Source organism: Schistocerca gregaria, chromosome 8 (genome assembly GCF_023897955.1).
Source record: "Schistocerca gregaria isolate iqSchGreg1 chromosome 8, iqSchGreg1.2, whole genome shotgun sequence".
In the NCBI taxonomy this organism is placed as follows: domain Eukaryota; kingdom Metazoa; phylum Arthropoda; class Insecta; order Orthoptera; family Acrididae; genus Schistocerca; species Schistocerca gregaria.
The window spans coordinates 56,552,256-56,569,259 of record NC_064927.1 but is presented as its reverse complement, the minus strand read 5'-3'; the positions used below and the strand labels follow the sequence as shown (position 1 = coordinate 56,569,259).

The following is a 17,004-nucleotide window of genomic DNA, read 5'->3' as shown; positions in this document are numbered from 1 at the left end:
TCGATACAATGTTGGTTAAAAGCTAAAATTTTCTCATACTCCATAAAGACAGTCCTGATCGTTCATCACAGTAAAACTGCAGTGTTTTTCTCAAAGTCTGAGCAGTAAAACAGAATGCACACGGAAGCAGTCTTGAAGAAGTAGTGTTGTCCTTCCAACGGAAAGACAGTGCTGACTCTTGACATGCTGACAGGTAATGGGTCACAAGAGAGCAAACCCACAGCAGAGTCAGTCGAAGTTTTGGAGAATACTGGTAGGTAGGTCATCACAGAACAGACCCACTGTAGTCCTGGTTGAGATTACGGTATTGGTGGGCCACCATAGGTGCAGACCCACTGCAGTCCTTGTAGAAGTAATGGTATTGGTGAGTCATCACCCACTTCAGTCCTTGTAGAGATACCCAACAGCCATCTGTTGCGACTGGGCAGGTGCACAATCACCATCGATGAGTCTTGCGGAGAATATAGCAAGTCCATCAACCACCACTTGTGCACGCACAAAGTTTTTGGAATTGCCCTTAGAACCAGCAATGCTGTTAACCAGTCCCCTGCTGAATTATCAACACATGTGCAAACACTATCAGTCCCTACTTCCCACATTTTGTCCATATACTATGACCAACAGGAACGTGTGCAGTGAAATGTAATTTACAAGTTACTTAATCTGATGAACTGGTGTCAATTACAATTTTATAACATAAGAATACAATAACAAAGCTACAAAATACATCATTAAAAACATATTAATACAGATAACATTTGTAGTAATAGGGGCATTATAAAAGAATAGAAATAAACATATACATTAGTGTTACAAAAATTACGACATAAGTACATACATAAAAGATCAGAATAACTTTTGAAACATCAACTTCGCACATGAGCATTAGAACAAAACACAATAAATAATGTATAAACATCTTTACAAAGTAAATAACATGTTATTAATGCAAATTATATTTGAGGATACAGTATTCCTCATCATAGTGAATGTAGCTTAGTATTAGAAAAATTCTGCAACATAAGTCTTATCAGATAAACATATAAAGACCGGTAGAACATAAATACACAAGGGTACACAAACACATAGTGGGATAACAGAAGGAAAGGACAGGGTTTGTTTTCAGTGTAACATTTGGTACTGCAGTCCAAACCAAAACTTCATACCATAGATCGTCCCTCTTATTTCAACATTTGCTCCAGCCAAAAAAAAATCCTATCCAAGCATGCTTTCTGTATTTATATATTCACATATTTCTTACCTTATTATTTATTTTCCATCATCTTACCTCATCATTTATTTCCAAGAAAATCCTACCTAAACCTGTTGTCCCTAAACCCTACTTTTTTTGTTCCTATCCTCTTTCAAAATACTTTTTTGGCCAAACCATTTTCTTATAGCTTCTCAGTGCATTCCTTCCAATTCATCGTAACTCATTCTCTTATATAGTCTACCCCCTCTTAAGGTAATTTAAATCTACTGAGCTCAGATGCTAAACTAAGGGACGAGGCAATGCAGCAGTACAAAACAATTAATACAAACAGCAATGACAAAAAAATGCAAGTAAGCAAAGCAAGCAGCAACAAATTTAATAACTTATACCTAAACATGACAAGCCCACAAGCAGAAAAAATAGTACACTGAAGACAACAACGCAGATAAGGGAAATGTATATTCACATCTTAATGTCTATATAATTTAAGTGGTGCACCACAAAAACTATGAAATAAATTACCAAGTACTTGAAAAGAAAATTATGTATGCAGTTCCTGTGAAGGGAAATGTCTTTTTGTGCTCCCTCATTTTTTGGAAGTATATCACATTGTTTTTATATACTGGATCTGTAGACAGAAAATATTTATATTAGTACATCTATAAAATTTTATTTAACCAATGCTGCAGTGCAGCTAGAAACTAGATACTAAACAAAATGAGCAAATATGTACAAAGAAAGGCATGAGACATCATTCATTAGCCATATGGCATTTCATAAGGTAGTAAAAAATTCTCTCAATTCTCGTAGAAAGACGCTTGTCATAATCAGCTGTGCAGATGTAAGTATCTTTCCAAGTAATGAGCGTGTCGTATTTGCGATGCTTTCTACAAAGGAATGTCAATAGCGAGGATAATGGCCTCTTTTTTTTCTCTCCACCTGTACCTCTGACAGGCACACACTAATGGCTTTCTTTTGTCAGGTGGTTGTCCCGCAGCTGGGTGCCCACGACGCATTACGTGCAGGTGGTCACTTAACTGTCTTATCGAAATATTTACAACACCAGTTTCCGCTACAGTAGCAGTCTCATATAAAAAATTTCACAGGTCAAGAATTTGCGTTACACATCTGTAAAAACAAAATCCTAAGGATATAACAGTGTTAAAAAAATTTTCGTCGGCATTGTAATACATTCACGCATTTACATACATTTCATAACTCTTCAAGTACGATTCTTGGTTTCCAACAACCTTTTTCACAAACCAGAGTCTCTAACCACTACTCATTATTCGTTACCTTATTATACATATACATATTCGTAGACACTTCTTCAATATTTCATCATAATAAATACATAGCATAGTCAAATTCCTCATATAGCATCAGCTTATTGGTCATAAACATACCTCAGCAGCATAATACACATAGTCATCGTAATAATAACATCATAACACCTCAGTCAACTCTCAAAATCGTCGTACCTTCCTCCAATAATTTCAAAACCTAAAAAAATTTTCTGCTCATGTCAAAAGTATCTGCCTCAAACGTACTTTAAAAATCATGATCCCATACCAAATACATCATTCAAAGCTCTTATAGTATCACAATGGTTCTGAAAAAATATGAACATTTCACAAAGTACAGACAAAATACAATTTCATTAGTTTGAAGTTATCCAACGGTGTAATTACGTAAACATCTGTCACTGATGTAGTAAAATAAGTGTTTGTCTCTCTCAGTTAAATGATCAGATAGCTGTGTAATTTATGTGTTAGAGAAATATGGTACCGATGTGTAAAGTTGTGTAAGCAAATACCATATTAGCTAGGGCTCCTTGTGCTTGCCAAACACATGATACACAAAGTAAGCGTGTACCCCCCTGAGGATTAATGTAATTATATCCTCAGGTGTTACAGAATACAGCAATGGAATGAAATGTATCACGTAAAACCTTTGTATCATTGTACTTCAAATATCTTTAAAAATAAATGTTTTAAGTACAAAATTATTCACTCAAATACGTCTCCTTGCTTTAAGATAATTCTGTGAAAGTGTCGTAGTTATCGTCCTCCGAAAGCTAAGTTCTACAGAAGTCAATGTACTTACATCATGATAAACAAAAACGAAATGCTATGCATATAGATATCGTAGTTATTACGTTCAGTACCGTGATCAAGAAAGTATTACACTGTAACGTATTGTTGTGCTACAAAAAAGGCTGTCTCATTGTAGCTATACCACAAAAGTTACTCCTAAAACATGTTTTACTTTCCAGAAGAATTCAGAAATACTGTGCAGATATAAAACAGAACAGCGCAAAAGCAATAATATAAATTGTGTCACTCATTAGTAGCGTCGTGATATAATCGTGTAGTGGTCAAATAAACTAACCACTGTGTCATCTGGTATCTCTCAGAAAGTACTTTAAATCCAGAATGTATTTTCAAGTAAACCAAAATGTTGGATTAAAATCTCGTTAGCAGTACCGGTACATGTTCTAAGTATGTGAGCCCTACAGTCGTTACGTAATCGTGCAACTAACAAGCAAGAATGTACAAATAACAACATTGTGTCGTCTGTTCACTATAACAATACATTCGTAATTTCTGTTTAAAAATGTTCCCTAGGTTCTAGACTGGATAGTTAACTTCAAACACTGTCGCATGTTAACAATTTTTTAGTCTGACAAAGCATACTATTAATGTAAAGTGAAAAGTTATATGGCAAAGGAAAAGTTAAAATGCAGATTATCTTTCAATAAACGGTTTTACATGTGAAATGTAGTACAATCCTTTACTCTTCCTAGTGCTCAGAGTTAACTTGAACGCAATTATCATGCGGTATACGTCGGTAAAGAATACTGGAATTTTTCTCAAGGTTAGCGTCTATGTTAATAATTGTTTTTGTTCCCATATTGTCTGTTTCTATGGTTATCTCTGTCATATTCATTACTACGGAAATGCGACCTTTCTCTGTAACTATTATTACTCTTCCAGTGGTTGTCATATGGGTGGTGTCTGTTTTGGTCACGATTTGCGTTGTAAGAATAGACGTGTCGTGTCCAGTTATTGTTTCTGTCGTCACGGAATTGTGACGGATGTGACCTGTAGTTGTTGTGTTCCTGTTTTCGCGTTCCGTGATCGTCAGTGTCAATTTCAAGTTCTTGTAAGAGTCCCTGAAAAGCTTCAATATCATCTTTGCATCGTCCTGCTAAAATAATATGTCGTAAATGTTGAGGCAATTTGATTAAGCAAATGTGGATGAGTTCTGAGGGGCTGTATGGGTTTGAAAGATACTGATTCTTATGTAACATGTCTTCAAAATATTTCACAAGACTGGAAAATTCAGATTGTTCGAAATGTTTCATCATAATGATGCTATGTTTTACTCGGTCTTTTGTGTAGCTTGAGACCAATATGCTGAGAGGAAGGCATGATAAAATTTTCCTTCACTGTGGCAGTCGTGAATGACCGATCGCATTCTTTCAGCTGGTTCATTCTCCAAGTAGCCACACATAAATTATAATCTGTGCTCTAATGATCAGTTGGGAGAAAACAATGAGAGAATTGATGAAGCCACGCTTGTGGATGAATTTCGTTGCCAGAATTCTTAAATGTGTAGTAATGAACAGCTTATAGTCAAAATCATCGTGTCGGCGGGTCGCATGTCGGTCATTGTTACGTCGTTTCGGAGGTTCCATCTCAAAATTATCATCTACCTTCGTAGATAAATTATTTAGCTGATCTGAAAGTTCAACTATTTTCTCTGATAATGAACTAATGTCCTCCATGTGTCTTTCTGAACCAATTTTCAGAGTATCTACTGTGTCCTTTAAGTTTTCCTGAGTTTTTGCAAGTTGCGTAACCGAATCGGTAGATGCAACTGAGACAATTTTAGCTTGCAAGGTCTCATGATTTTCATGAACAATAGTTTGCAGTTCTTTTGTGGCTGCTTCGTGATTCTGTAATGCATTTCCATACCGCGAAAAAATAGGTTGGAAATGCTCACAAATTTGTGTTTTTACGTCATTACACACTTTTTGACATTTCGATTCGATTTTATGTAATTCAGTAGTTAAATCTTCACGTGTTTGTTCAAGCGTATGTTCCACTGTGTCTAACTTTTGAAGCTTTTGTTCCATTGCGTCTAACTTTTGAAGATTTTGTTCCATTGTGTCTAACTTTTGAAGCTTTTGCTGTGTTTGTCTCTGATTTTGTTCCATTTGTTGCATTAATTGCAATAATAATGTATTAGTGTCTGGAATCTGTTTTTCTATGCTTTTTGGCAGTGCATTTTCACCGGCAACATTTACATTTTGACAGGCAGAAAATGTGTCTTGACTCATTTGAGAAAACGGTGAGGACCCATGACCTAAGTCTACAGTATTTGCAATATTGTGCTCTGTCATTTCGGATTCCTGAGGCGAGCTGTTGCCGACTGATCGATCGATAATTGTTCCCTGTTCACTACTTGTTTCATTGTCTACACCATTATTTGCCGCCCGCTCCATTTCCCTATTCACAATTACCAAATTACTACTTCGAATGTCTGTTAATTCACTACACAGTGGTGCTGATAAGCGACGCTCGTCGTCACTATTAGTTCTCAGTTTACTTTGGAGCCTAGTGTTACGTTTTTCACACGCCATTATTGTCACAATATTTCAGACAATAACATATAAAAGCACAATTTGAAGAGCAAAAATAAGAGAACACATTAACATAGCACTGAAAATAATATCTCGTTAATTGCAAGCGCAACTGCGAAATACTTGGTGCAACTCTACATGCATGCCACAACTGTTTTACTGTACAACAATGAAAGACTACAACTACAAAGGAGATTTTCTCTACAATTACACACTAGCAATAAACAAAATCTACACTAATTACACAAACTACAAGAAAAAAATCAGAAGATTCCAGTGAGGTATCCTGGCAGGGTCACCATATGAAACGTCCCCTTAGAACAATTTATACACTACTGTGCTTAAACTGACACACAATTTTTTTTTTTTGCGCAATGCAATCTGACTTTCAGTAATCCCTACAAGAGAATGGGCCTGACTAACATTAATCTATATGTTTCACAAATCACTTACCTCACAAAAATCTTCATTACTACTTTGTAACCTAATCTAGGCGGTCGTCAAGTCCAAGGGCGGAAGTACGCGGTTCGTAATGGTTTCTCTAGAAATAACTAATTTTTTATCCGCTGACCTTACTTAAGTGACCAGTTTGCTTTCTTTCTCTCTGAAAAATTTTTCTGGCCTTCTGTCCAATCTGCTAAGTCCAGTACCTGGTTTGTCTGCTGTAAAATCTGACAGCCCTTCTCTGTATTTCTGTGCTTATCAGCGATTCCAATTTTAACAAAAGGCAATTGGCTAGCATTTAGTTGGAGGGGGGGGGGGGGAAGGACTCATTTACACGTAAATAAGGGGAGGTTAAAAGCTATGCCCATATTCCTGCTACCAATCGCATGTACTGGTTTCGATTTTAGTACAGGTTGGTTATACTGCAGTTTCATAATTTTAGCATGCACATTCTTTATATGCTGGAAATGCATTTCAAGGAGGTACACCGATTTTAATGTGGAGATAAGAGATTTTCGACAGTTTACATTTCAGTGATTGAAAGCATACATGACACTATAACATGAAGTGAAATTGTTGCATCTGTAGTAGAGTTTCACGTCCACACTGACGAGGGCAGTAATGTCGTCGACAATGGAGGCGCGCTGACGCGTCGGTGCTAGGAGGCATCCACTTCACTGCTGTGCCGACTCCCTCTGGTGTGAACGTGTGTCGTGTAGTGCAGCGTTTGGACACGACGGCCCGGTAGAACAGGCTGATGGGGCTGCTAAGTGTTATAGTACCTACTGCACTCCCCTGACTTAAGCCCTCGTAAGTTTAGCTCGATTTCTAAAGTGAAGGAAACACTTCACGGCATTCGCTTGAGAACTGCTACAAATTCGTCGGGCTATAGACCGCGCCGCTCGAACTCTCAACACAACTGGCACTGCTAAGAGTATCCTATGACTTCCACATCGATGGGAACGGGTTCTACACAACGCTGGTGACTACTTTGCAGTTCAGTAAAACTTTGAAACACGTATCTATTTGGTACAAGATGTAAAGGTACATAGTTGCCACTATTAAAGTTCCAGCCCTAGTATTTGGAGGAGCGAAACCTTAGCTGTTTGTGAGTATAAATGTAGGCGCTTGTTTGGTTGTAGCTATGGAGATGAGGTTGAGTGTTGAGGTTGTTAGTTGGAAGACAGAGACAGAGTAGTAGATTGGGGTGGGGCAGTGAAAGAGGAAAATGAGTGGGAAAGATGGATAGGAAAGAGCTATCACTGATACAGTCAGAGAGGTGAGAAGAGTTAAGTTTCTAGAATGGATAACATCTGGGCAGATTTCTTTGTCTGGAAGAGAGAATCGGTTGGTGTTTAGAGGATGTAGAGTGCATGTACATGTAGGGCTTGGAAGATGTGTTGGTCTAGGTATAGCAGATAGCAGGGCTGAAAATTAGGAGGTAAACAACAGGATTGTTCAAGTAAATTTTGTGATAGTGTAGGATGTACAGATGTGTTAGGTGTGTGTGAGGAGATGTGAGTTTGATGAGACGGTAGAGGATCCCCATGGAGGAAGAGAAATACAAGTCGAAAGAGAGATGGAGTGGTTGACATTTAAGGATTTGGAGGGACTGACTGAACTTTAGCGGGGCGGATCGGCCTACCTGTGCAACACTGGCGTAGGAGCGGACAGGTCATATGAAGCTTTTGGCGGTGTGCACTGTAAGAGGAGGAGTGGAGTCTCAGCCCCATCCACATCACTACATACTGAATCTTCGACTTACTGTTCTCTACCAGTGTGTGGCACCAATATGGCGCTCTACTAGCGTGCCGGGAGCAGCTGGCTGCAGTACAGAGGGGGCGCGTCTCTGCTGTGTTGCAGTCGCAGCGCACGAGGCCTCCCTCGCCATCGTCTTCAGCGCACGCGCAGCTGGCAGCTCGCTTCAGCCAGGCCCTGCCCCGGTTCAGCCCGGACAACTGCGCAGCGGACTCTGTGCACGCACACGGTGAGTAGCGCTCAGTGCTTTCAGATTTATAAACGTAACCATCTACGGACTGAGCGAGCAAGAACAGTCCAATGAAGTTCAGTGAGCTCCTCTCGGGAGCGCAGACTTGCGAGCGACCTTACGTTGCCACGCATGAGGAGGTCTTTTGCATTTCTGTGGCAACGAACACAGTGAAGTCGTTTCTTCAGTTTCTTCATTGCAGGAGTCACAGCTGTGTGCGACCGGCCGGCACGCGGGACATGGGACAGGACTGTGCGACCTCCTTGCGATGATGATAGACGCCTCGCCCAACGTGCTGTTGTTCACTGCCATGCCTCCATAGAGCTCTGCAAGCGCCTATGAATATCTACGTTGTTCTGGTTTTCCGCCAAAAACAACTCAATGACTGCTCTTTGCTTCGAACGCACCTCCGTTACTGACGCCATTTGGAAGGCTATGCATAACGCGTCAACGTATCGGAACTTCATGAAACTATGGGGTCTGAAGCGAGAATACTCCCCGACGCCCCACAACACATTCCGCATTTGCCCAACTGAAACTGGCCGAGAAGAAAGAATGCGTAATTATTGAACGCTCCTCTCCTCACTGAGATCAGCGAAGGAATCACCCTTCCACTAGCTTGATAAATCTGCTGATTGCTCACTGAACGAAAGGAAACTGGACAAGAGTGAATAATAGTGGAGAAGCAAGGGATGTGGTCGATGAAGTACTTTCCTAGGCCAGAGGTCGTTTTACTTTCTCTGTTCGTCTTCTGGGTTCATCATGGATTCTTCTACAGAACTCTCCTCTCTATTGTTCTAAGTTCCCTGACGGTACCGTAAAGAAACTATGTTGAACTTGGAAAACCTGAAATGCGCCATAAACTATCTTCAATCTATTAAGCGTGAGAACTCAGGTCATTATCCGTCTGGATTTACAATAACCAACAATCCTGATAAGATGTTCACTGAGTGTTAAAAACTGTTCAAGTCAATTATTACAGTTTTAACAACGTCAGTCGTAGTTTAAAGGTATTTACTTACTTGAAAAAAAAAATTCTTGATGTCCTCTGTGAGCCAGGAAAGATTGTCGGTCTTGGCGATATTTTCTACTGAAACGGATCTCCCGATAGATGTCGCAGACCTCCATTGGCGGGTGACTGACAGGACAGCGTTACAGAAAAAACGGGAAAGCAGAATTTCAATGCCAACCAAGGCAGAAAAACTGTAGCTATGTTGCATAAGTTGCCTCTTTTTCTGGTTTTAGTTACCTGAAATTTTAAAAGATATGTAATTCATTACTTGATTATAGAAGATTTTATTGTTTTTTTCTACATAGTTCCCAGATAATGCACAATATTTCCTTTATTTGCTTCACATGACATAAAATCTTCGTATTTTTTGCACAAAGGAGACTATGCACGCGTCACATGATCTGCTTGTATTCCTATTGGCTGATGGCGGCAGAAGCTGGCACATCCGACATATTGGATGTAATTGAAGTAATCGTATTGCATGTACATTCATTCTTGTGTTTTGGTTCGCATTTTAAGAGTTAAAATGTGTGATAATCTGCACATGTTCTTGAAAAGGTGTGTTTTGAAATATAACTTATTGGGATGCCACGTCAGGGGCAATGTGTCGAGTTCAAAAATCATTCCTTTCATTCCCTTCTAAGCACTTCATATAAAAGTGCGGAACACCTAGATTCAAATGCCACGAGTCGCCACTGCCAAACACTATGTCCAGAATAGTGAAGTACAACGTAAAATATACCTCAAAGCACATGTGCGCCAGGAAGTAGCTACAACCCAAAGCACCCCATTCATCAGGCTCTCGTAAGGACAGTTCACCTGCATACAAACGAATCATCTTGTGATGTTTCAGTTCTTGTTACATTCGTGCTCGCTACGAGATGGGAAGAGGAATTCCGCCTTATGCAAGACACGTTTTTTTTCGCCCAAACATGTTTCAGCACATTTTGTGCTATCTTCAGTGGGTTCTTTTCTTTAAAAAAAATTTAAATTTGTGGTAAGTTCTAAGGGACCAAACTGCTGAGGTCATCGATCCCTAGGCTGCTACACTACTTAATCTAACTTAACTTACGCTAAGGGCAACATACACACCGATGCCCGAGGGAGGACTCGAACCTCCGACGGGGGGAGCCGCGCGAACCGTGGCAAGGCGCCCTTAGACCGCACGCCTATTCCGAGAGGCGTTCTCTTCTTATTTTTTAACTGTAAAATTGTTGTTACAAATTACCATTTAGCGAAAGTTTTGGTACATAATGTTTACAATTGTGAATGAATAATTGTTGTAAAATATTATACATCATTTGTTCATAGTTCACAGTTGAGATATTTATTAACGACCTGATGCACTACGTATTATTTATAACATTATGTCAAAGTTCTGTTTATAACTAATTGGCAAAAAGAGTGGATGTATGCATTAGTTTACATACTTTACTTGATACTATTGGACATTTATTTTGGTAGCTATTCTGCTATACAAATTACAACTTCTCATCTGCAAAACAGCAAAACGTAATTTTTATTTTTCTGTTTAATATGCATTTTCAATTGGAAATGAATATATATGACGTTTCACGCGTATAACTTACAGTTTTCATATTGTCGTGCTTTCTCGTATGTTGCTGGCGATGTGAATAGGCAGATTTCGTGGTCTATGGTCGCTTGACACTGCACTTTCACCGTTTTTTTCAAAACATAGGCAGAGTTCATTTGTTTCGTAGCACGTTTGGCTGGGTGAGGCACACTCATTGCACCAGCAAAACATTTGGTCCTACACGAGCAGCAGTTTCCAGCATGAATGCATCGCATTCTCTCATGTGCCCTCTATCAAACTCACTGATTTGACGGTACGATTCCCGCGTACGTCCGCGAGGCATCCTGCGCGTCTGCTTAAGTCATACCCATCCATTACCTTCGGTTTATAGCGAAAACGAGTGCCGCAGGCACATTTTAGCGATAGATGGTGTTGCGCCGCGATATCGATATTGATGTTGAAACCGTGGACCGACATGGTTCAAATGCTAATCGTTTCTGCAACACATACTAAAGTACATGTCCTGTCAATATGGACCTTCTATCTCTAGTCGTTCAAGGTGCTCTGTTTCTTTTTTTCCGTGAACATAAATGTATAATCAGGATTTGTTTTGAATGAAGGCAGGTTCTCTGCGAAATAACAGAAAATGTTTGACCATAGTGCATGAAAGGCGCACTATTGTTTCAACCACTAAACAATCGAGTCCCAACCTTTTATATGGCTGTTAATGACAAATATATTGAATTAATATCTTTGCAGGGACAAAGGCGCGATTTTATATATTAGTTTCTTGAAACACTATTTAACAAAAATGCTAATTGTTATTCACATAATGTTACATACTTTGAACAGTGGAGTGCTGGACAGCAGAGAGAGCAGAGAAGAAGAATTATTGACTATACATAAAAATACACAAGCGATGAGAGCTTACAAGGGAAAGGATTTCATGTTATCACCATAATCCAACTTTTCAGTATCGAGGTTTTGTCACACAGTGTTCGATTTCATCTTCATACACAGTTTAAACATTCTATTTGTATTCGACAGAGATAAGACAAAAGAGTGCAACATTCATATTTTGACGGTGTACTGTGGGATAGTGAGACTAAGAAGGTCCAGCCTAAGGGCTGTCAAAAACACTTGCCTTCGCTTATCACTAAAAGATGTCTGAGCCCCGGAAGAATTCCGTTTTTATGTGATACGTTTTAGAATATATTAGACGGTGCATCTGCCACATGCCTACCGGTAGGCGGCTGGACCTCGTGCCTTACTTGTAGGATCCTATGTACAGGGTGACCGAGTTTCAAAGCGGCATTAAAAGAGAATCGCTGCCCGAAATAACGTAATTTTTGAACGGCACACTAGCAAACAGGGAGAAAGCGTTATAGAAACAAAAACAAATTTAACAAAAATTTTCCTACTATATAGCGCTGTAAGCGTCATAATGTAAGTGGATTCGGGTACAAAAGAAAGGCGAATCGCAGTGCAGTGGCTGGGGTGTGAGGTTCACGCAATGTGCGTGACCAGACAAGTTCGACATTAACAGCTCCAGCGAATGGTAAAATTTTCCCTTTTTTTGTTTCCGTAACGTTTCCCCTTTCTTCGATAATATTCGATTCAAATTTGATGTTATTCTGAGCTGTGGTTATTTTGTTCACAGCATTTTGAAGCTGGTACCCTCATTACAATCAGTCTGTATACAGATAACGCGGCAGGGTTTAGTCCACTTCAACGCCTCCCCTCTAACAAACGATATTCGCAATGTTCGAATAAATGTCGGGCTTGCAGCCGGTCGTCGTTCAATACTTGGCGCGATATTTCAACTGGGCACTTGCCAGTCACCTTCAGGTGAGCCGTCGCAGACTGGCGAAAACGTCCTCCGTTCCGCAATATATAGCCTACTGTAAGTATTCTGCGCATGCGTCGGAAACTTGATAGTTGAACGACACTGCCCGCCGGCAGCGCCCTCGCTGCTGGAATAGCAAGCTTATGTCGCGTGCTGCGGTATGCGGAGACACTACAGGCAACACGGTAGGTCCCACAAGAAGCTTCTAAGTTGATGTAATCGGCCAGTAAGAAGCAGTACAATTCAAGTTTTAGTTATCGATTATTGACTTAATAGCCGGTTTTCGTGCCTTGGACATGACCGAGGACCCTAAGATTTTGCATGAACCTAGGTTTAGCTGCCACGTTACACGAGAAAATGTTAAAAGTGTTAATATGTAGCAAAAACCTAAGAAATCCTTTTGTTTTTTTCATTTGCTATCGAATCGACGTACTGTTAGATAGTCATATAGGTCGCTTTCCTGTCCCTCAGACGGCTACATTTTATCGTCTGCAAGCTTATGTCACGATATTCGCACTGTTTCAAACGAACTTCCACAGTCCACCAATTAGCTCAGACAGCGGAAAATCTTTAGTAAGAATGTAATTAAGACTTCTTGTGGCAATAAAATATTTATTTGAAATTTAGTCAGATATTTTAATCTACATACGTTTTTGATGCGCTCTTGCATTTTCGACGTTAGCTCGTGTATCATCTCTTGTCCACGTAACTGGTTTCTGGATTTCATCTTTCCGGCAGGAATTAACTTTGCTGATAATTACTACGGCTCTGTAGCTTGGTACAGTACATAAATGACGCAGTGAATGGTAGGATTACCAGTAGCATTGGTCGCATTGGTAGAAAAGAAACATAAATGAATGTGTGAGAGAGAAACTGAAACCCGATGACTTCTCTTTGTCTTTTGTTTGCTTTTTTGGCGCATAATAACAACCGCACGTCGTTCAGTGTTAATCCATTTCGGACTTTACATCCCTATAAAATTTAAAATGCATTTCGTAAGTGTTAAAATTTAATTGATCGTGTCACTTCTGCGCTCTTGTGTAACTAAAGCAATTACCTTTGATGCAGGTACAGTTTACGTGCACAAACATAAGAAAATCTCTTTAATTATTGTTGTTTTGTACTGAAAAGAACGTTCTTCATTCCCATCCAAGGCCAGAGTTTCCTGTTGTTATTAATATGTACAAAAGTTGTTTAGAAGTAACAGGTACATGTTTTATGTAAAATAGACAAAGTATTGAAGCGATGATTAATATGCTTTCGTTCTGAGGTTTTTCAATTTCCTTTTTGTGAGGAAATTGCGACTTCCTTGCGCTACATGATAAAGCTGTATTCCCTTTTTTTTAATTTCATTTTCACGCAACATCCCTCTGTTTCACTTTACAAATCAACAATTTTCGAATAAAACTTAAATTAAACATTGCCGATTTCAATTTAGCTCTAAATATTGTTTATTTTTAAGTAACAGACAGCCGGTTAAATAAGTAGAACAAAAATGTTCTGGATGTTACGCATTCCATTCTCCTTCAGTTTCTAAGCAGTTCACAGCTTCCAGATTTTGAGGGAATCTACACTCCTGGAAATTGAAATAAGAACACCGTGAATTCATTGTCCCAGGAAGGGGAAACATATTGACTCATTCCTGGGGTCAGATACATCACATGATCACACTGACAGAACCACAGGCACATAAATACAGGCAACAGAGCATGCACAATGTCGGCACTAGTACAGTGTATATCCACCTTTCGCAGCAATGCAGGCTGCTATTCTCCCATGGAGACGATCGTAGAGATGCTGGATGTAGTCCTGTGGAACGGCTTGCCATGCCATTTCCACCTGGCGCCTCAGTTGGACCAGCGTTCGTGCTGGACGTGCAGACCGCGTGACACGACGCTTCATCCAGTCCCAAACATGCTCAATGGGGGACACATCCGGAGATTTGCTGGCCAGGGTAGTTGACTTACACCTTCTAGAGCACGTTGGGTGGCACGGGATACATGCGGACGTGCATTGTCCTGTTGGAACAGCAAGTTCCCTTGCCGGTCTAGGAATGGTAGAACAATGGGTTCGATGACGGTTTGGATGTACCGTGCACTATTCAGTGTCCCCTCGACGATCACCAGAGGTGTACGGCCAGTGTAGGAGATCGCTCCCCTCACCATGATGCCGGGTGTTGGCCCTGTGTGCCTCGGTCGTATGCAGTCCTGATTGTGGCGCTCACCTGCACGGCGCCAAACACGCATACGACCATCATTGGCACCAAGGCAGAAGCGACTCTCATCGCTGAAGACGACACATCTCCATTCGTCCCTCCATTCACGCCTGTCGCGACACAACTGGAGGCGGTCTGCACGATGTTGGGGCGTGAGCGGAAGACGGCCTAACGGTGTGCGGGACCGTAGCCCAGCTTCATGGAGACGGATGCGAATGGTCCTCGCCGATACCCCAAGAGCAACAGTGTCCCTAATTTGCTGGGAAGTGGCGGTGCGGACCCCTACGACACTGCGTAAGATCCTACGGTCTTGGCGTGCATCCGTGCGTCGCTGCGGTCCGGTTCCAGGTCGACGGGCACGTGCACCTTCCGCCGACCACTGGCGACAACATCGATGTACTGTGGAGACCTCACGCCCCACGTGTTGAGCAATTCGGCGGTACGTCCACCCGGCCTCCCGCATGCCCACTATACGCCCTCGCTCAAAGTCCGTCAACTGCACATACGGTTCACGTCCACGCTGTCGTGGCATGCTACCAATGTTAAAGACTGCGATGGAGCTCCGTATGCCACGGCAAACTGTCTGACACTGACGGCGGCGGTGCACAAATGCTGCGCAGCTAGCGCCATTCGACGGCCAACACCGCGGTTCCTGGTGTGTCCCTGTGGCGTGCGTGTGATCATTGCTTGTACAGCCCTCTCGCAGTGTCCGGAGCAAGTATGGTGGGTCTGACACACCGGTGTCAATGTGTTCTTTTTTCTATTTCCAGGAGTGTATTAAGACCCTGACCGCATGCACAAACAAAGCGATCGAAATGAGGTAACGCCTGATGGGTATGTAACACATCTAACGTACAGGTAACGTGGTTGTAGTGTGCCGAGAATATCGAACTTCAGGCATTAAACTCTTAGCAAGGACGACAAAGTGGCCGACGGCCTTCACTTAACGGCCGAGAGCAGCGGCGCTTGCGTACAGTTGTCAGTGCTAGCAGACAAGAAAACTGCGTGAAATGACCGCGGAAATCGGTGTGGGACATACCATGAACGCATCAGCTACGACAGTGCGACGAGATATGGCGTTGATGAGCTACGGCAGGAGACGGCCTGAGCGAGTGCCTTTGGTGACAGCAGGACATCGCCTGCAGCGCCTCTCCCAGGCCCGTCGCCCTAGACAACTGGAAAATGGGGTTATGGTCAGTTGAGTCCCGATTTCGGTAAGAGCTGATGACAGGGGTAGTGTGACGCTAACCTCACCGAGCCATGGATCCAGGTTGTCAACAACGCACTTTGCAAGCTGCTGATAGCACCGTAATGGTGTGGGCTGTGTTCACGTGGAATGAGCTGGCCAACCGAACCGATCATTGACTGAAAATTCATATGTTCGGCTAGCTAGAGACCATTAGAAACCATTCGTGGATTGCATGTTCGTAAACAACGTCATATTACCGGCCACAATTGTTCGCGATTGTTTTGAAGAACATTCTGGACATGAATGATTTCGCCACCCAGACCGCCAGACGTGAATCTCATCGAACATTTATGGGACGTAATCGAGTGGTCAGTTCATGCGCAACATTCTGCACCGGCCACACTTTTGCCGCTATGAGCGGCTATAGACACAGCATGGCTCAATATTTCTGCAGCAGACTTCCAACGATCTGTTGAGTCCCTGCCTCGTCCACTTGCTGTACGACGCCGGATAGAAGGGAGTGCGACACGATATTTGGACGTATCCTACGACTTTGTCATCACTGTGTAAATGTATTCTCTTCAGCATATAAGGGCAGCTCACAGCTGAGATGCGGGACAGGTAGAGCACAGAACATTCGTTGGGTAAAATCACAGGTCAGACTTAAAAGGTCTCAGTTTCAGGGCACTGTACTCATTCATATCGAAACTAGGGTGTAGCAACAAACAAGCTCAGTGCATTTAGACGACTTCTAATTAAAGTCATAATTGTTGTAACCTGCTATAATTCTCTTAAATTCACAATTCAGACGAATTGAAAAACTTTCAAGCTTTACAAACAAGGGAACCTCCGCATTGGTCGTATAAATTTACACGACTAATGCTGGAGTTTCACTTGTTTGCAATTATTGTTGTGT

At 41.4% G+C, this 17,004-nt stretch overlaps 1 protein-coding gene across 1 annotated transcript in view; it reads left to right on the top strand.

Moving 5' to 3' along the window:
- The window catches only part of LOC126284788 (transcription factor SUM-1), a 515,007-nt gene that overhangs the window by 267,022 nt on the left and 230,981 nt on the right, over positions 1-17,004 (top strand). Inside the window, exon 4 of the mRNA XM_049983951.1 lies at positions 8,169-8,292. Within this exon, the coding sequence (XP_049839908.1) occupies positions 8,169-8,292 (124 nt within the window). The remainder of the gene's footprint in view (positions 1-8,168; positions 8,293-17,004) is intronic.